Raw genomic sequence first — 22,493 nt, forward strand, 5'->3', positions numbered from 1 at the left:
ATTAATTTCAAATGGGTGGTGAAAGCCAAAGACACTCTGGCTAGGCTTATAAATGCCCTAGGGCAGATAGCCTAGTAATGACCTATGAACCTATGAACCTATGAACAATGGGACGACCAGGGGGACTATAAGGATCCTTATGTAGTTTTGGAAGACAGTAAAAAGTAGCTAGTTGACAGTTATCTATGTTAAACATAGTATCTAAATCTTTTTTACAAAAGTAACCTAAGCGTACACCTTTTTCAATAAGAATAGTAAATCGTTTTATCGAGTTCATATATTCCCTATATTCACATACTTGATAGGTGGATGTATCACTAAGATGTTTCATACACATATCATAATATTGAGTATGATGAAGTATGACAATTTTATTGCCCTTATCAGAAGGTTTAATAATAAGGTCATTCCTATTCATCAACTTCTTCAGAGCAAACCATTCACACTTTGTCATATTAAAAGAGCAAGAACTCTTATGAAAAACATTTACTAGTTGTTGTAAAGAGAAATATAACATTTCAGAAAATTGTGTGATAGTACTATTAATATATGGAGGAATAAATTTACTTTGATACTTAATACCATCTGTATTTAAAAGAGTGTAAGCATTAGCTACTGTAGAATCACAATCATCAGAAATACAAGAGAAAAAACTGTCAGTACTCAAGTCACTTTCCAAACTGCATTTTTCATTATAGTCATATATACATCTATTATTCTGAGAAAAATAATATTTTAAATGTAACTTCCTAATAAATCTAAAAATTTCTTGTTTAATAACATGATTTATTGGAATGACTGTTGGTATAAATTTCAAACCTAGCTGCAAAACAGATATTTCTTCCGCTGATAATGAAAGACCCGACAAATTAACAACATTAGAAGCATAAATTGTAGGAGAAGTTAAACACACATTAGTTCCATCTACTACATTTAGAAGTCTGTTTAAATTGTCCTTCACTCGGTGGAGAACAAACACTAATTCCTTTTTTCTTATTGCCTCTTTGGTTATTATCTGCGTAGGCTTAAAAACGCTGTTTATGAGCCTGTGGATTCTGTGCATCTGGCAATGGCGGGAATTCGGAGAACTGCCCTTCAGAATCAGTAGTAAAACCTGCTCCTTCCGAAGAAGCAAAAGAGACAGACAACTGTTTCTTATTTCGATTGTTATTCTTTCTCATTGATTTAAAGCGCGAATTAGGTTGAGTTTTCCACAAAAAGGCCCGCCCATTATTATAATCACGAATATCTCTTTTAATTTTGGTAGATTTAAAATCTACCTGTTCATTTTCAAATTTATTTAACTTATCTTTCAGGTTTTTAAAGATGTCACTAACCTTTTGTTCACCTATCTCAGCAAGCAAATCTGAATGCATATTCTGTAACTCTCGTTGCAACTTATTTTGGAACACACGCTCTCTCTCTACTAATGTATTCACCCATTCCATAGCACAGGAATGGGCAGCAGCAATCCATCTGTCTTTAAATAAATTATCAGTAGGATCCGTAGAGTCAAAAGGTGTTGCTGGATTTTTAAATGCTCTAAGCCCCCTAGGGGCAATATTAAGTTCAGTATATCTATTTAAACCCAGCAAATTAAAGTGACAGCGAGTTTCATGAAAAATCAATTTCTCAAAGTCATTCACAGTGTCTTGAATTTATTTAGGGAACATACCTGAGGCAGAACCTCCCAAACCCCCAAACGGGTTAAGGAACTTACGTTGTCTCTCCTCCATAAATCGTAAAGCACCATGAGTCGGTCTAAGATTGCTATCATTACCCGCTGTCGCAGAAGCAGCAGGTAAAACTGTAGTAATAACAGCAGTATTAGGAACAGCAATGGAAGCTAAAACTGGTGGGGCAGCAACAGCAGAATTAACCACACCATTAGCTACAATATTAGGAGCAGAAGCCATAATAGAAGCCCTGGTAGTAAAAAATTATCCAAAGTTCTTTGCATAGAGTTACCCGATGCACCTTGAATTCCCAAAACACCAGGAAACGGAGGGGTAACAATGCCAGTCTGAGCAGAGTTGGAGTCATCATGAAACACTCTGGGAAGTTCCAACATGGAATCCATAATGAAGAAAATTAGTAAACAACCAGCAAAAAAAAAAAAAAAGGTCTAAGTATGTCAAACCCTGAGCTGTTGGACATACTCCACTTAAAAAAATCCCAATCCCTCAGAGCCACATGCAACAGGAATCTAAACCTTGTCATCACAATGAACAAAACATGCTGGAGGGATAGGTTCCTGACCCAGAGACTCCCCATACTCTAGCATAGACTGCCCATACATGTCAAGCAGAGCACCTCCTTGGACCTCTTCAAAAGGAACCTTGACGACTGGATGGGAGATAGGAAATTCACCCCAGGGATCATGTCAGTCACCCTGCTGGACAGGGGTCCAGGGAAGTAAATATTGTGGGAAGAAATATCCAGGGAGTTGTTATGGCTAGGCTTGTATAGGCCCTAGGGCCGCTAGCCTAGTACCAACCTACGAAGCTAAGAACCTATGAGTTGACTTATTTTAACGGTAAACTGTAATCTGAGGTCTTAGTTTGCCAAAGTAGTTTGGTAGGTAGCAACATTACTATGAATTGGGAAACAGGGTGTTGGCTCAAGAGAGTTGTCATTTATCCCCTTCTAGAAAATATTGTGCGTGCATGAGTGTGTGTGTTTGTTTGCATAATAATAATTGTGGACAAGTTTTAGTTACTGTTGGTAAAAGTATACTGGAAGGCAGTTGGCACAGTCTAAAATGGTAGAAATTCTGGAAATGTAGGGATTGTAAAACTGATATGCAGCTGTAAAATGCAAAGCTTATTTGAGTGTGCCTTGTTTTGGCTATTACCTAAAGCAATAATGTGCATTTACCTTTCACACTTAAGACCAGTCAAGTCTTTGCTTATAATTGGCTGGAAGCTTTGTGGGTCAAGAAATCATTGCTCATCACATGTTATTTAATGCTACTGGTATGGATTTAAAATCCATGCCATCACATATTTTTGGTGACAACTGATAGTATTTATACACCTGTCACATTCAGTGCCACTGGTTAGCCAGCATCATCATTTTATATTACTAGTGACCACTTACTCAGACAGATCTATCAAGGATTATCTTGCCTTCATTGCTGCATCTGTTGCACTTGCCCTACTGCAGTGACAAATTAATAAAAAATATCTGCATGACTGCTGTAACTGAGATCTATGAAGTCTTTAATTAAGCAAGAATATTCAAGTTACTTTAAATTTACTCGTCCTTAGTTATGACATGAAGAAAGGATTCATGGTTTTCTTCTGTAATGGTTATAAAGCTTAATTTATGGTTATAAAGCTTAATTTAGTACTATCTTGTCAGACTGAATAGAATTCAAATTCTGAATGCATACCACTTTTTATCTATTATCTCTCTTGTCTAGAGCACTGTACTGTTGTTGCAGGTTCTGTAAACAAAGCACTTTGGAATTATTCGTCAACTGGCCTTTTATAGAAAAACTTATATCAGCAGACACATATACAAATCAAGCATGTTTTCAACCCTGCAAGGAAATTAAAATCTCAAGGATTACTCACCTTTAGATATTCATAATAACTTCCGGTTGGCAATTTTTTCACATTTTTGAAGTATGACTTATAGGGTGTTGTCTTCAAATAGTCTATCAGCTGCTCAGAAAAAGTATTTACAAAATGAGCTGCCCATGATCTGTCTTTGGGACTGATGACCAACTTGTCTGCCATCTCTTTGATCCTCTTTTCCAGTTTTTTCCTCTCTAGCACTGTTGACTTGGTTTCTGTTTTTGGCCTTTCACTTCCCATTATCTGTGACTCTTGAAGGTCCATAGATTTAACACTTTTTCGTGATCCCCTTCTTTTTCTGACTATAGACGATGTTTCTTTATCTTCACTTGTATCCAAAGGTAAACCACAGTCTACTGACCCTGTTGTGAATAAAATAAAATTATGTCTTCAGAACAATTGTTACCAGTAGTTAAACAGCATATTTAGAAATAATTAAAGTACCTTCTGAAGATCTTGATGGTGTCAAATACCATAACCTATTCAGGCTGCATGTCTCAGAATACTCATCAGAAACTTCTGCTAACTGCTCTTTAAATTCCAAGTAAGAGGACAAGTCCTGAATTTCCAAAGATGCAGACTTTCCTGAATAAGGAGATCTTCTAGGATTCCGTTTTGTGACGGTAGTTGGACATGTGTCCCTTAATACTGGGCTTGCTTCTGCTGCTGCTTCGGTTTGCAAAGGCATCTTGTTGTGTCTTCTTCCTCTTCCTCTGCCAAGTTGTCTCTCAGGAGTACCATCTTTTTTTTCTAAATCTTCCTTGTGTTGGGTAGATGGTTTGTTGTTCTGAGTTTTACTGTATGTTGCAGATGATGGTGAGTCCTGTTTTGCAGCCTTTTTAGACATTGTTACAGTCTGATTCTAGCTTGTAGATACCAGTTTAGCTACGAATAAAGTGAAAATGAACATGGGTCAGAAACAAAAAAAAAAAAATCACAGCGGTGTTGCTCTCCAACTAGCATGTGCCTCAAAAAAGTGATTTAAAAAGTTAATGACATTATCACTAGCTTTTTTCTCAATGACATACTTCAGCAGTGAAATCAACTGTTCAGTTTCTCAGAGCACTCCACTGTGCATAGAACATCAAATAAGGGAGACAAAGAAAGAGTGTGTGTTTGTGTATGTGGGGGAGGGGGGCATACATTGTGCAGGAGATGCACAAGGAATTATGGGATATGGTTGCAGAGAGAATGCAGATGATTTGCATTTCAGTGCATGGGTCTTTTATGTATGTTTCCATCTATGCAGTATTCTTTGTGCAACAGAAGTTTTCAAAGGCCAAGACTCCCATGTGGCTCTTCCCTGTAGCTATTTATTTACATGCCTAACAGGATGTGGTACTGTCAAAAAGTGACACTTTCAGTCATTATCCAAACTGCAATACATGGTATAAGCACAAACTGCAAATTATGTAGAGTACAGAGTAACATATCAGAGGAATTGAAGGCATATAGAAAACATACGTTAATATAAGACACACTTCAACTAAAAATACTTTACCGAATACTGCTACCTATATAGGAAACGTGACCCAAGTGGCACCTTAAGAACACAGATGATCATCGCTGACTCCATTTAGTTTTTTAGAAGGGTACTGCAGAACTTAGGGCCTCTGCAAGAAAAGGCTCTAATGCTCTTTTAAAAGCCTCAGATAGCATCTTCAATAGCTAGCAATCTGAGGACTACAGAAGAGAACGGATGAGATTTAAATAGGACAAGGTCTACAAATTAAAAGTGGGTATTCCAGCAAAAAATGGTTTCACCAACCTTGCAATGACCACTTCTCATCTCCTTTTAAAAATATTAATTTCATTTTGTTGTACAGGTTGCAGTGGTGTTGTTGTGAAGCTCTCAGAATAAATGTACTTATATTAATATATATCATCTTTAATAATCTGAGATTGATTTCTGAGGTATTAATTCCAAATGAAGTAGATAAATACATCTGGCTGAAGAAAGAAGTTTATTCTGTGTATATTTAGAGAGAGAGCAAACAGTGCACATTTACTGGGGACTGTCCTATGTGATTGTGGTGAATACTTTGAAATACTCATTTTTATAGTTATTCGTGAAAATACTTGGCCAGGAACAGTATGGCACAAGACGACGAAGAAATCAGAGATCTAAGGAAATTAATTGGACAACTAACCCAGCTAGTAGAACTTTTGATGCCCATTTCCAGCTCTGTTGCTACATCGTTGGTGAGAAACTTGTTACCAGGCAATCAGGAGGTGTGGCACTTGGCTAATGCAGATGTCCGAGGTAATAAATCCTCAAAGAGGGGAAATGCAACTTCCTCTAATGATGATGAAAACCATGGCATGGATTGTTACTTTCAAAGAATACCACGAGTTTTTAATGGAGGAAATATTGCAAATGCAAGTGACGAGCATCATGCACCTGAAGCCTTAACCGGACACGATGCACAAGGTGACAGTAGTGCTAATAACTATTTAAATGACCATTTGGATCTTAATACTTGGCTAACTAAAAAATACAGTTATAATGACAGCCAGCCACGAGATCCAAACATTTATGTGAACGATTGTCATGACAGTTATCTTAACAAAATGAAATGGCTGGAGTTTCTGTTTAAATACAAGATTTTAAACATTGATAATTGTTATTTAAAGGAATGTGCTGATATAGGCATTGTTCCTAAGGGTTTAAGAATGTGGAAGTACCCAAATAATGGGATCGAGGGCTCTGATTTTTATAAAGAATTAATTAGAATTTTTGATAATAGTGGTCTGGAAATATTCCATGCCCTGATTAGGCACAATGAAAAAGAAATGGAAACATTAATCGGACAAACTGAGATTATTAATGAAAAGATAGTTAATGATTTATTGTTCACTATGGAGGAACATAAAAGTAAATATTTTGAAGTTAAAGAATATGTGGAAAAGAAATGTCAGAGTATTATATTTAGAAAAAAGAAAAACCTACAGACGGACAGGAAAGAGTATTCATTAAATAATTGCTACCCTAAATCCAGGAAAGGCATGAATCACCATGGAGGAAAGAACAAGGGGAAGCTTTTAATACCATTAGAGGAAATTATGGGAGAGAAGGGGGTCAACATTTACAAGACAATGAGCATGTTGCCCCAGAACCCCAATTTAACTACCAAGACCCTTTAGAGTATACCCCCTTTGGAGGTCAGAGAGATTAAGAAACAGGGAGCCTCCATGATACAATTATGACCAATGGAGGGGTGGAAACAGTAACCAAACAGGGACCACAGGATAAGATAAATGATGGCAACCAATGGACCTATAAAGGTTACAGTATATATTTAATTACAGTGAGATAGAGGTAAAAGAAATACATTTTAGGTTACTTTCTAAGGGGTTTAATTATATACCAAGGAAGAAATGTGAAATTAATAAATTAATTATAGATTTGAAAATGTTTTTAAGGAAGAAGAATTTAGAGTTAAATTTAAAAAATAATAGAGTAATATTGGTGACATGTTAAAAAGAAAGAGTTTATATAACCCACCCCTACATCCACAGTTAAAAAGTTTTTAAGTTTTTGTGGAGAGAGAATTAAGGAGGGTGTTTTAGAGAATAAATTTGTTTCAAATTTGTCCAAATTAGAAAAGGAAACTTTGGAAAATCTAAGCAGTAACAAGTTTCTGAGAGTTATGAAATACGATAAAGGTGGAGGGACAGTATTTATGAGTACAGTCAAGTACAAGGCAAAGATGATGAAGTTACTAGATGATGTCAACAAATATGTAAGGGTTTCTAAAAACAAAATTAACATTGCATATAAATGGATACAGGTTGCTTTGAAAGATTTATTATTTGAAGGACTTGTTGATTTAGAAACCTTAGCATTTTTACAGAATGAAAAGCCTAGAGTCCCTTCAATTTTTGGCATATCTAAGGTACACAAAGATCTCAGAGATCCTCCATTAAGGCCCATAGTATCAGCAGAGGGGTCAGTGACTGCTCCCATGGCTAGATACCTAGATGTTAAGTTGAAAAACATCCTTAATAAGGAAAAAGTGGTTTTGAAGGATTCCTGGGACTTCCTTAGGTGTGTAAAACCTTCTTTAGTTAATCCTAAGATTCTCTTTATTACTATAGATATAATAGATCTCTTTGGATGTATCCCTCATGAAGAAGGCATTGCCTGGTTTGAAGAGGCTTTGGTTAGATTTGGTGACCATTGCCATAGTGAGTTTTGAGTACACCTAGAACTTATACATATGGTATTAAAAAATAACTACATGTACTTTGAGGGAGAATTTTTTAAACAAATCAGTGGAGTGGCCATGGGCTCAAGATGTGCCTCTTTGTATGCCAACATGACTTTAATGATGTGGGAACATCTATATATTTTGAATTTAAGATTTAAAGATAGTTGGATCCTATATAAGAGGTTTTTGGATGACATTGTCATCCTTTGGGTTGATACAGAAGACAGATTTGTAGAATTTATAAAATATAGCTGGTACCATTAGTTTTCTACGTTTTACTTTCATATTGACTGTGAAGTGTTACATTACTTGGATGTAACATTGTATAAACATGAGGATACACTTAGGTCTAGAGTATATAGAAAAGAAACTTATTCCAACTCTTTTTTACATTACACTAGTGTCCATCCCTACCACCAAAAAATAGGTATAATAAAGGGGCAGTTTGTTCGTATTGGTAGGATAACCTCCCATGATTTGGATTTTGAAGGAGAATGTGTTATGTGGAAAGGGATGTTCCTAGAAAGAGGATATCCCTCAGAAATGATAGAAAAAATATATAAGGAAGTTTTGTAGGGTAGGAACAACAGGTTTTTCACCTATCCTAGAAGTGGATGTTATCCATGAAGCAAACAATAGGGTGAATGGCCTCAAGATGAACTTGGACCCATGGGTGAATGAGGGCATTAGTTACAGACATGCCTTTGTTACAGAATTTAATGGTGATTCTAGAGTAATTAGTAATATAATGGAAAGGAATGGCAAAGGTTTGCGAGTTTGTCAGATTTAAAGATTTTTGACACTCCCTTTAAGATTATTTACAAGAGATGATCCAACATGAAGGAATTAATGGAGAAGAATAAGGTTAAAAATACCAATAGAAATAAGAGGGGAACAAATAAATGTGGAACTTGCCCACAATGTAAATATATTATTAATAAGGATACTATTAATTTGAAAGCTAGGGACAGGAATATTGAAGGGAAATCATACTACACTTGTGACACCAGTGGAGTGGTTTACATAGCTAAGTGTAATCAGTGTCCAGCTTTCTATGTGGGCAAGACAGAAAGAAAATTAAAGAGAAGTGTATGAACGTGTACATGACATCCAGATAAAAAAACTTAAGGAATGCCTTATACAAACACACTTTAAATTATTCCAGGGCAGGGTTTTTATTCTTTGTTTTACAAGCTATTCCTTTTCACGTGAGAGGGTGACCATGGGAAACCAGATTAGAATACAGGGAGATTTATTGGCAGATTTTGTTGGAAGCCTATAAACCCCCAGGACTCTCTAGCCCCAGTACTTAAGTTGAGGGCAGCAAAATTGTAGGAATGAGATTGAATATTGTAAAATAGAATAAGACACATTGTCATGTCCCAGTTTTTATAGATTAATTCTTTACATACTTTTATATATACTTTTAACTGTATACAGTAAATTTGGAGTTTTTAAGCATCATCAATCAACAATATTTAAATTATGACACTAGATGGTGCTATTGACACGAGATGTTGCTTTAAGAGGTTTTTGCATTTATTTTAATGTTTTGACAATTTAGCATGTTTTTTTCCTTTAAAAATAAAAGAAAATATTACAGAACTTTAAATAAGGGGTATATTAAGTGAATAATTGGTGTTAAATGATTTTTCAACGTTATTGATGGTTCATTGATTAAGGGTACTATGAAATATTTGGGTTATGTTAGATTTAATATACATCTGAAGAAGTCATTATTGACGAAAACACAGTGAACATATAGTGTTTATATGCTTTTAACATTATTTTAGAAGTATTTTTACTTTCCACTTTGCCTTACGATAAAAAAGAACTTTGCTGTACCAGTGGTCTTGAAGAGCCTATTTTTGGACTTTATTAAATACTGCTACATGTATAGGAAATGTGACCTAAGTTGCACCTTAAAAACACAGATGATCATCACTGACTCCATTTAGTTTTTTAGAACGGTATTGCAGAACTTAGGGCCTCTGCAAGAAAAGGCTCTAAAGCTCTTTTAATAGCTCCAGATAGTATCTTCAATAGCTAGCAATCTGAGGACTACAGAAGAGAATGGATGAGATTTAAATAGGACAAGGTCTACAAATTAAAAGTGGGTATTCCAGCAAAAAATGGTTTCATCAACCTTGCAATAACCACGTCTTATCTCCTTTTAAAAATATTAATTTCATTTTGTTGTACAGGTTACAGTGGTATTGTTGTTGTGAATCTCTCAGAGCTCTCAGAATAAATTTACTTTTATTAATATATATCATCTTTAATAAACTGAGATTGATTTCTAAGGTATTAATTCCAAATGAGGTAGATAAGTACAGCTGGCTGAAAAAAGAAGTTTATTCTGTGTATATTTAGAGAGACAGCAAACAGTGCACATTTACTAGGGACTGTCCTATGTGATTCTGGTGAATAATCTGAAATACTCATTTCTACAGTTATTCGTGAAAATACTTCAGCCCTGTGGTAGTGTACTGATGCACCTACATCCTTCTCATTCCATTCAGGTGACCCAGGTACAATAATGGACTTAGAACATTATTAGAGGGGGGCAGGCAAACACTAGACAGAGGTCCCATGGTGCATCTCTCTCCCATAATGTGACTGTCCCATGACTTATTAATATAATGTTACCTGGGGGAGTGATAATTGCAACACAGGTATATTCCTGTCATTTGTGTGCACTGTATTACATAGACTTCTGAGGGTAACATAGGATATATAAAGTGCATTCACACTGTACAACACAGGATTAAGAGGTTACTATACCTCAAAACATTTTAGTGCAAGAAATCTGGACAAAGCTTGACAAAATGGTGGACAAAGGACCAAAAATAGGGACAGATTTTAAATATTGCTCTTATAAACTTAGAAAGTTGCTAGAGTAACAGGGCTTGTATTAGCATACATTTTCTGAAGGATTTGAAGTCTGAAATTCAAATGTATGTCATTATTTAATGACTTCAGTCGTCAGATAATCCCAGTGATTTTACAGAAAACCACAGATTTTATGAGAAATAGACCAAAAATATGAGTAAAACATCTGGACATTCTGCAAAACTCTGGACAGTTGAGAGGTATGGAGGATAGTATTATGACTATAAAGAGCATGTATGGAGTTCTACACTAATTCACAAGTCTAACACAGTGTGTATAAAGTACAGGCATGTTGTACTACACTGATTCATGAGTCTAACACAGTGTGTATAAAGTGCATGCATGTTGTTCTACACTGATTCATGAGTCTGACATAGTGTATATAAAGTCCATGCGTGTTGTACTACACTGATTCATGAGTCTAACACAGTCTGTATAAAGTGCATGCGTGTTGTACTACACTGATTCTTGAGTCTAACAGTGTGCATAAAGTACGTGCATGTTGTACTACACTGATTTATGAGTCTAACACAGTGTGTATAAAGTGCATGCGTGTTGTACTACACTGATTCATGAGTCTAACGCAGTGTGTATAAAGTGCATGCGTGTGGTACTACACTGATTCATGAATCTAACACAGTGTGTATAAAGTGCATTATGCATATTGTACTACAAAGATTTATGAGGATGCCTTACTGTATATAAGGTGCAGAATCACTTTACCACAAGGATTTATGACAGCATCATTGCAAACATAAATTTCATGTAGATTGTACTATGCAGATTTCTCTGGGTAGCCCTGTATATACAGAATGCACATATGTTGTACTATACAGGTCTATGAGGGAATCCAGGTACCTTTGTGTATGTAGGGTGCATGCACATTTTACTACACAGCTTTAATAGAGTATCTTTGTATATATTAAGTGCATGTACGTTATATTACACAGATTTCTGAGTGTAATTTATTGTGTACAAAGTGCATGCATATTGTACTCCACAGATTTATGAGGGTACCTTTGTGTACATAAAACGCATGTATGCTGTTATACATATGTGAGGGTACCTTTATATGCAGCTAGTGATATGTAACTAGTAGCAGTAAAGCAGTACACTACTAACTGTGCACAGCAATAGTAAAGCACACAACTAAGAGCAATTAACATCAGTTATATAGTAACTCAGTAAACCCAGTGCTTAAAAAGCACATTGGCCAATAGCAACAACATTTGTTTAAAGGTCTAATGCAATTAGAAGCCTATAAAGAGCCATATCCTCTCACTAGAGAAAAAAATACAATTTCACTGCAAGATTACTTAAAGTACACTGTCAAGGTACTGGTAACACTGTCTACTCAAATAATATGAAAAAATCAGACATCTCAGACCTTGTGGGCTAAGTGGTGCAGTTAAATCCAACAATTCAGGTCACAATTAGGAGCATTCAGTTTGGAGTACAGCAGATTGTAGCAAGTGAGCATAGCCATACAAAAACACTATCACATCAACTCAATAAACCATGAAAAGTTCAATGAGAATGCTGGCTACTAGCAACAACACTTGTTTAAGGGTCTAAAGCTAAAGGATCCAAAACTTAAACTGTAAAAAAAAAACAAAGGCGGAAAGGTAAAACCACACAATTTATTGTGAGCGCTTTCATACAAAAATTCTTATGTACTTCTTCAGACATTACCCAGCTATCAATGCCTTAAAAAGACTACATAATTGAACCAATTTAAGCAACAAATTAGTCATCAACTTAATCAATCACGAACAGGACACTGTTTAAAGAAACATTCTCAAAATCCCATTCAATGCATAATATGAAAGCCATCCAAATACAAACATAAATATTCAAATTAAAATGAGAACAAATAATATGTAGAAAATTCACTTCATCCCACTCTTAGAACATAAAAATAATTTTAGCTAATAGCTCATTTTAGCTATTTTTATATATATCTGTATATATATTTTCCACATATTCAAAAGGGTTGGGAGGGTGGCCTAATGGTTAAGGTGTTTGCCTTATAAGCACAAGGTGCAGGGTTTGAGTCTCACAAGGGATAACTGGCTAGGCTTAATATGGCTCGCAAGGGCAGTTAGCTTAGTACTAATCTATGAACTATGAATCTTTTTAAAAAATATATACTTTAACCATGTTTTACCTATCTAATGCCTTTAATTTTAACAGGCATTTGATGGAACATGCTTCATTTAATCCAGGATAAATATATGCATTAGTCTGCAATTGCCACATTAATTAACGTTCCTCGAGTTTAAGCTGCCATGGGCCACCTTGAAGATTTTTGCATACATGATCAACAACAATAAATTGGAAACTATGGGACTGACACTCAGCTATGAGCCTAGCCAAGGCATTAGTACTGATATTCCTGGCAATATTATAAAGATGTTCATATATACTTTGTTTAAATGGACGCTCAGTTTTCCCTAAATAAAAAGGAGAGCATTGACGGCAAGTAGCCAAATAAACCATGCCTTGGCTGTCACAAGTAAAACTACCCTTAATGAGATATTTAGTCCCACAGATAAATACAAATGTCGCCGTCTAAAGCTGTCCGAAGCATAGAAGCAATCTGGATCCCTCTCCTTTTAGTAAAGAAAAAACAACAAACATTGTTGCTGCAAGATTTTGAAAAATACCATATCATGGTACAACTAGAACAATATATTCAAATAAAATAACAAAAATAGACTTATACCAGATATTGTGGGTAGATTGTGTAGCCAGCTCCGCTAAGTCAGGCTGCAGTCAGGGGCACTGAGTTTGGAGTGTAGCAGACAGTGCAGCTTACTTTGACACAATCCCCCATGTTGGTATAATTACTAAATTAAATGTGCTACAAATAGATCCTTATTTGACAAGACTGATAGCAAATTAGCTAAAACACAGATCCCACAAGGTGCTGGTGGTGGGGGCAGCATCACAGAATATGAAGATGACCAATGGTGTCCCACGAGGCTCAGTGTTGAGACTACTTTTGTTTGGTATTTACTTCTCTGACCTACAGACTAAAAAGTAAGACCAATGGTTAATCCAGTTTGCAGATGACTGCAAACTGGAGTCATTATCAAATCCTGCTCTGACACAGAAGCCCTCCAGCAGGAACTTACACTTATAAATGTAGAAGTAAAAATCCAATACTGCACCAAAGTCCTAACACTCGAACCAGCCTACGAAATAGAATAAAAACGGTGTAGGACACTGCTAAACTATATCACTTTTATTGCATAAAAACACTAGATAAAACACAAGATGAGCGCTTTCGGGATATTCCCTTCATCAGATACTGTTCTCATAAAACAAACACTTTTTAAAATGATGAATAGCCAATAACAGTCAATGAAAAACCCGCCTATTTTGGAGGGTGGGTTTCACAGGAATCACATCATTAAGCCCTGGTTTCCTACTAGCCAGCAGCTCAATTATCCACCTGGATTCAGTTAACTCTGTTAAGTGCTTCAGATTGCCTCCTCTATTATTCACCTTAACATTTACAATGGCCCTAAAAGTAAAACTATGGGTAGGATAGTCCATCACATGTCTACTTAAGGCATTATTTATATCATTATTCCTTATACAGGATAAATGTTGCAAAATCCTTTGCTTAAACATTTGATTGGTCTTACCCACATAAAAACTGGGGCATTGGACACATTCTGCCAGATAAACAATATCTGTGGTACGACATGTTGCTCTGCCTGGAAAAATGAACTTCCGATGTGTAACTGGGTGTTCAAAATCAGATGATCTCTTTATATATGAACAGGCTTTACAACCTCCACAAGGGGCTGTTCCTGTTGATGTAACTGTTGTTTTATTTTCATTTATTTTCTCTCTACAAAGTAGGTCCTTGAGGTTTTTATTCCTCTTGTACCTAAATCTAGGATATGTGCCTACTACTCTACTTATACATTCATCACCCATTAAAATGTTCCAATTTTTACGAACAATCTCACAAACATCACCAACATTCCCACTGTAAGTGAGCATTAATTCAGGACCATATTGCTTCTTCGAATCACCTGTAGGGGTGGCAGTGTTCGTGTATCACGTTCTATCCAAGGTTTATACTTGGTATTACGAAAACTTCTGCTATGATCTATAACCCTATCCACCACCTTACCCTGGTAACCTCTCTGTAATAATCTGGCAGAATGTGTCCAATGCCCCAGTTTTATGTGGGTAAGACCAATCAAATGTTTAAGCAATTTATTGTGAGCGCTTTCATACAAAAATTCTTATGTACTTCTTCAGACATTACCCAGCTATCAATGCCTTAAAAAGACTACATAATTGAACCAATTTAAGCAACAAATTAGTCATCAACTTAATCAATCACGAACAGGACACTGTTTAAAGAAACATTCTCAAAATCCCATTCAATGCATAATATGAAAGCCATCCAAATACAAACATAAATATTCAAATTAAAATGAGAACAAATAATATGTAGAAAATTCACTTCATCCCACTCTTAGAACATAAAAATAATTTTAGCTAATAGCTCATTTTAGCTATTTTTATATATATCTGTATATATATTTTCCACATATTCAAAAGGGTTGGGAGGGTGGCCTAATGGTTAAGGTGTTTGCCTTATAAGCACAAGGTGCAGGGTTTGAGTCTCACAAGGGATAACTGGCTAGGCTTAATATGGCTCGCAAGGGCAGTTAGCTTAGTACTAATCTATGAACTATGAATCTTTTAAAAATATATACTTTAACCATGTTTTACCTATCTAATGCCTTTAATTTTAACAGGCATTTGATGGAACATGCTTCATTTAATCCAGGATAAATATATGCATTAGTCTGCAATTGCCACATTAATTAACGTTCCTCGAGTTTAAGCTGCCATGGGCCACCTTGAAGATTTTTGCATACATGATCAACAACAATAAATTGGAAACTATGGGACTGACACTCAGCTATGAGCCTAGCCAAGGCATTAGTACTGATATTCCTGGCAATATTATAAAGATGTTCATATATACTTTGTTTAAATGGACGCTCAGTTTTCCTAAATAAAAGGAGAGCATTGACGGCAAGTAGCCAAATAAACCATGCCTTGGCTGTCACAAGTAAAACTACCCTTAATGAGATATTTAGTCCCACAGATAAATACAAATGTCGCCGTCTAAAGCTGTCCGAAGCATAGAAGCAATCTGGATCCCTCTCCTTTTAGTAAAGAAAAAACAACAAACATTGTTGCTGCAAGATTTTGAAAAATACCATATCATGGTACAACTAGAACAATATATTCAAATAAAATAACAAAAATAGACTTATACCAGATATTGTGGGTAGATTGTGTAGCCAGCTCCGCTAAGTCAGGCTGCAGTCAGGGGCACTGAGTTTGGAGTGTAGCAGACAGTGCAGCTTACTTTGACACAATCCCCCATGTTGGTATAATTACTAAATTAAATGTGCTACAAATAGATCCTTATTTGACAAGACTGATAGCAAATTAGCTAAAACACAGATCCCACAAGGTGCTGGTGGTGGGGGCAGCATCACAGAATATGAAGATGACCAATGGTGTCCCACGAGGCTCAGTGTTGAGACTACTTTTGTTTGGTATTTACTTCTCTGACCTACAGACTAAAAAGTAAGACCAATGGTTAATCCAGTTTGCAGATGACTGCAAACTGGAGTCATTATCAAATCCTGCTCTGACACAGAAGCCCTCCAGCAGGAACTTACACTTATAAATGTAGAAGTAAAAATCCAATACTGCACCAAAGTCCTAACACTCGAACCAGCCTACGAAATAGAATAAAAACGGTGTAGGACACTGCTAAACTATATCACTTTTATTGCATAAAAACACTAGATAAAACACAAGATGAGCGCTTTCGGGATATTCCCTTCATCAGATACTGTTCTCATAAAACAAACACTTTTTAAAATGATGAATAGCCAATAACAGTCAATGAAAAACCCGCCTATTTTGGAGGGTGGGTTTCACAGGAATCACATCATTAAGCCCTGGTTTCCTACTAGCCAGCAGCTCAATTATCCACCTGGATTCAGTTAACTCTGTTAAGTGCTTCAGATTGCCTCCTCTATTATTCACCTTAACATTTACAATGGCCCTAAAAGTAAAACTATGGGTAGGATAGTCCATCACATGTCTACTTAAGGCATTATTTATATCATTATTCCTTATACAGGATAAATGTTGCAAAATCCTTTGCTTAAACATTTGATTGGTCTTACCCACATAAAAACTGGGGCATTGGACACATTCTGCCAGATAAACAATATCTGTGGTACGACATGTTGCTCTGCCTGGAAAAATGAACTTCCGATGTGTAACTGGGTGTTCAAAATCAGATGATCTCTTTATATATGAACAGGCTTTACAACCTCCACAAGGGGCTGTTCCTGTTGATGTAACTGTTGTTTTATTTTCATTTATTTTCTCTCTACAAAGTAGGTCCTTGAGGTTTTTATTCCTCTTGTACCTAAATCTAGGATATGTGCCTACTACTCTACTTATACATTCATCACCCATTAAAATGTTCCAATTTTTACGAACAATCTCACAAACATCACCAACATTCCCACTGTAAGTGAGCATTAATTCAGGACCATATTGCTTCTTCGAATCACCTGTAGGGGTGGCAGTGTTCGGTGTATCACGTTCTATCCAAGGTTTATACTTGGTATTACGAAAACTTCTGCTATGATCTATAACCCTATCCACCACCTTACCCTGGTAACCTCTCTGTAATAATCTGGCAGAATGTGTCCAATGCCCCAGTTTTATGTGGGTAAGACCAATCAAATGTTTAAGCAAAGGATTTTGCAACATTTATCCTGTATAAGGAATAATGATATAAATAATGCCTTAAGTAGTCATGTGATGGACTATCCTACCCATAGTTTTACTTTTAGGGCCATTGTAAATGTTAAGGTGAATAATAGAGGAGGCAATCTGAAGCACTTAACAGAGTTAACTGAATCCAGGTGGATAATTGAGCTGCTGGCTAGTAGGAAACCAGGGCTTAATGATGTGATTCCTGTGAAACCCACCCTCCAAAATAGGCGGGTTTTTCATTGACTGTTTCTGATTGTATCTGATGAAGGGAATATCCCGAAAGCGCTCATCTTGTGTTTTATCTAGTGTTTTTATGCAATAAAAGTGATATAGTTTAGCAGTGTCCTACACCGTTTTTATTCTATTTCGTACACTTATAAATGTCTGATGAATTGAAAATTGGCTTAAATTAAATGCTAAAAAATGCAATATTGTTAGATTTGGCAGACAGACCATTCCTACAGCGTATAGCATTGACAATATCCCACTTCAAAAATGAAAATATAGATAGAGACCAAAGCGCCTTGAAAATTCCCTGTTTCACCACCATATCAAAAATTGTCAGGAAATTTGTCTTCTTGGTGCAGCTGTTTGCCAAGAAAATAGCATCACGATCAAAACAGGTTACTGTCCTTTTGTATTCAGCACTTCTCAGACCAATAATGGAAAACAATGCCCATTTGGGGTGTATCTCACCAAACAGTTGGAAACACCTCAAAGGTACCTAACCTTGGTTTAACATCTCAGTGGAGAGGGAGTGGAGCCCCCTCGTTAAGCTACATTACAGTATCAGCATTTCATCTACCTGGTATGAGAATAGAACACACAGCTTTTTGTTCCACAATCAAGTATGCTACCCTTTGAAACACTGACATTGACTTTGCTAAACTGCGGAAAAAAAAAGCACATGCCCTGGGATTAATAAAACTTAGCCACATTGAGGTAAACAATTTTGGATAATGAGCGGCCATGTGCAAGGTATGTGGCATTCAGAGACACATATACTGCCGGTGGTGAATGCTGAGTAGCAGAGCTGGCTGTGGTATCTGCTAATGGCTGTATAATCAGATGGCTTTTAACAACATTAGTAAAATGACAAGCTCTGTGTATGCAGATGAGGCAAATCACAGTGGTAAAGTGATTCACAAATATATAAAATGTGCAAAGCAGAACTCTAAGTTTATATATGCAGCTAAATCATGTACATGACTGTGAAGTTTGAAAATATGTTAGGGATTGCTACAGCATCAGCTAATGTGTATCTGCAAGAAGCTTTTTTTGCTGCTATGAGCCATGGTCATATACATCATTATGCTTGGTGGTACTATGTCATCTGTCCATGCTTAACATTTTATACACACCACAACACTGACAGTTGATAGGGACAACATGCAAGAGATCATAGACATGTGTTAGCCTCATCTGCAGGCCTGTGGGAGTCATGCAGTACCTATCCCAGTGAATGCCAAGGTATATGTGACTTTATGTATAACAGCTACAGGGACCAACTGTGGGCACAGTGGGAGTATCTCAGGCATCTTGTCTTGAGAATGCTTCATCACTTACTTGATGCCATCCTGTGGCCTGTTGGGGGTGCATATGTGATTCCCACATTCTGCAGAGGAGAGAGAAAAGATAACACCATGTGAGATTTACATATAGCTACAGACAGCTTTTCTGGGGTACTGGGAGTCATAGACTATACTTACATTGAAATATGGGCCCCATCTGGGGAACTGGGAAGGAGGTATGTGAATTGCAAAGATATTACTCCATCGACTGCCAGGTGGTTTGCAATACACAGATTATCATCAACAATGTTTTGCTCAGGCCACCCAGGCAGTTATCATGACTCCCACATATGACATACCTGTGACCTGTAACAATGGTTTATGAAGGATGAGTTCTCTCAAGGACATCATATTGATGATGTCAGATAAGCCCTGGAACCCTGGCTGGTGATAAATATAAGAAATCCACAAAATGAGGTAAAAAAGGGCTACAACTATGCCCTATCACAAAGAATAGTCATTATGGAAGTTATGTTGGGAATGCTTAAGGCACACTTTTGATGTTTGGACTCATGGTGCCCTGCAGTGTGATTCTGGCAAATATAGCAAAGTATTTTTAGAATGAGCAATGTTATACAATATTATCCTTAGCAGGCAACTACAGCACATAAGGCAGTTGCAGGAGGATCAATCTCTGGCACACTGAGGAGTGGTGGCTAGTCATATGAGGAGTTAGTGGAGCAGCCATTAGCAGGAAATGACCATGCTAGATGGAGGTGGACACAGTATGCCATGGCACTGGCCAAGAGACAGCAGCTTGTACATAGCTTGGCACATAGTAAAGTAGATACACTACAGTAAAAGTGATGCATGCAAAAGCAATACCAGGCTGTAATTACCCATACATAGACTGGCCTGTACATTGGACATAGGCAACAAAAGTAACAATGTATAAAGGGCAGGGCACAGTTATCATTTGTACAGGTGGGGTATGAAGCACATGTGTCAATGGCTTTCACAGGGAAATATGTGCACTCTGAGGGCAATGAAAGGTTAACAGTGCACTTGTGAGCATGGGTTCTGAGTGTGTGTGAAGGCTATTAACATAATTCTTTGTAAAGGGCCAGTGTCACTGGTTGTCTACATGTATAATGTACTGGGAGTTGTGGTATTATCAGTTTGTGTCTGCTGGCACATAGTTTCAGTAGCAGTTGCAGCGCTGCGGCTTGATCTACTGACCAGGCCCAAGGCATGCATAACAGAGAGTTGAGCAACCTGCGCACTCACTGGCTCTAGAGAGCTGCCTTTTGCAGAAGTTACACTGTTTATACTACACCCATGGCTAGATGTTAGTGTGCTGCATGGCTTTAAATGATGTCTGTTACTAGATGTTCCACTGCCATGACTGCTACAACCCCAACGGTGTCTTCTTTTGGATGTAGACACCTCCAAAACAGATGTAGTCATGGAACTACCAGTACTCTGAGACTTGAACTAGGCTATCCATGGTCATGATGGCCACCACTCATGGTAGTAGTGGTGGAATAGCGTCATTGACAATGCCTAATGTACAGCAGTTGAATATGAGAAGACTTGGCACATTGCTATATGTGATTTAGTCTAGAACAATTATCACTGATATGGGACATGCACTCCTGAAGGTCATCTTGTACACTCTGCATAAGCCTTACTAACTCTGAAATGGCTGTGGTAGTATTAGCCTGTGCCTCCATTATGGCTCTTCATATCCAATGGGTCACAGCCATTGACAAAGCTACTTTAGAGATAGGGCAGTAACCATATCTCCATTGACCACTAGTACCAACCCTCCCACCCCCTGTCTGTACTTACTTGCCCAGTGGGGCTACTGGTAGATTCTGACAATGCTCTGTGGGGGTACAACACTGTCTTGACTATCAGTGTATCCAGTAACCTGTTAACCTGTCCTCTATGTGGTGTGTGTCTCTCCTGGGTGTCCACAGGCACAGAGGCTGTGTACATTGTTTGCATAGGGGATCCAGTGTTCACATTCCCTGTGTTCAACACACACACACACACACACACACACACACACACACACACACACACACACACACACACACACACACACACACACACACACACACACACTATACTCCCTGACAGTGCAACCTGTTCACCACTGTCATCATTAGAGGCAGCAGGGTGGCAATTTCACAGTGGTGGTGCCAGACAGAGTATCACCTGAGGACACAGCAAAGCAGAATACCATATTTAAGTACACCCCAGCACTAAAACCATATAGTAAAAGCAGATATAGGTATACTAGTGTTTTTAAATCACACAGTTTAATAATGTACCTTGTGCAGGTGGGTACGCAGGCTGAATCCCCAAAGTTCCTGCATAAGCCAAAGAAGACAGGCCAAAAACTCCTTCATGTCCATCAGAGGTGGCTTAACTGATGGCTGACTTCCTGTTGACTTATCTTCTAGCTTCTTCTTCTGCAAGATGAGTAATGTCAGTGTCCCTGCAGCAAACTATTTCATATGTATGATCCTGGCTACCAACAGCACTAATGCTCACCACATGATCTTTCCAGGCTTGGTTGGCAGCATCCTGCCCAAAGAGCTGTCAGCCCTGGAGACATAGAACCTATAGTAATACCTCATTCTCTGTCTGGGACAATTTGGACTTCCAATTACTTTTCGCAGCAGAGTCAGTGCTCAATGTTTTTTTTTTGTTTTTTTTTTTGGGGGGGGGGGGCTGGCATTGCTCTGTGGGCATGAAAAACCCTGGAATTAGTAAATGGGTTTGACTGTCTTAGCAATCCTTTACCACACTGTTTTAACACCTCACCATATACTATTCTACTGGTCTATCTGACAGTCATATTTATCTGTGCAGTTTGCTTGCCTAATAGGCTGTTTACCTAATCTTAACCCCATAAAATTATTACAAAAATGTCATCTACTCTCCCTCTGGTGTTACATTCCACTCAACAAGGTGATATAACTACTTCATCTTATTGTTACACATATTTTTACACATGGTATACATGAATCTATACAACAGGGAAATGGTGCGGCTCAAAATGGTCTGTATGTTTACACGTGTTCTGAGCACTTCATGGTGTGTGTGTGTTTCCCAGTAGCCTTAATAATCTTTCAACACAGCCATTATCTGAGGCTTGTATTGTCACTCTCCCTCCACCTGCTCAGTAAGTGTTAAAAGTAATGTCAGAGGTACTATATAATGTAGTAAAGCCTTGCAGCAGCCAAAAGAAGCCATTATTTGAAAAGGGAATCTGGAAATGTAGCACTTAGTTGATAGAAGCGTGGATACAACACCTCTAACCAATCAGCACAAGGTTCATCTGTCAAAAGTTCCCACATGGTTGCTCTGCAACTTCTTCTGTAGCGTGATAAGGCTCACTGCCTTCCCTCACACTTATCAGATACCTGAACGTTGAT

General features: G+C 37.3%; 1 protein-coding gene across 3 annotated transcripts in view; it reads right to left on the bottom strand.

Moving 5' to 3' along the window:
* Positions 1 to 22,493, bottom strand: part of LOC122812449 (cyclic GMP-AMP synthase-like) — a 397,692-nt gene that overhangs the window by 260,468 nt on the left and 114,731 nt on the right. For all 3 annotated transcript variants that reach the window (XM_044084809.1, XM_044084811.1, XM_044084812.1), the window contains exons 2-3: positions 4,026 to 4,466; positions 3,579 to 3,943 (exon numbers count right to left, since the gene is read on the bottom strand). In XM_044084809.1, the coding sequence (XP_043940744.1) occupies positions 3,579 to 3,943; positions 4,026 to 4,428 (768 nt within the window). In that variant the 5' untranslated portion in view covers positions 4,429 to 4,466. The remainder of the gene's footprint in view (positions 1 to 3,578; positions 3,944 to 4,025; positions 4,467 to 22,493) is intronic.

The sequence above is a fragment of the Protopterus annectens genome, chromosome 1.part1, assembly GCF_019279795.1.
Source record: "Protopterus annectens isolate FY-2018-M chromosome 1.part1, PAN1.0, whole genome shotgun sequence".
Taxonomy (NCBI): domain Eukaryota; kingdom Metazoa; phylum Chordata; order Ceratodontiformes; family Protopteridae; genus Protopterus; species Protopterus annectens.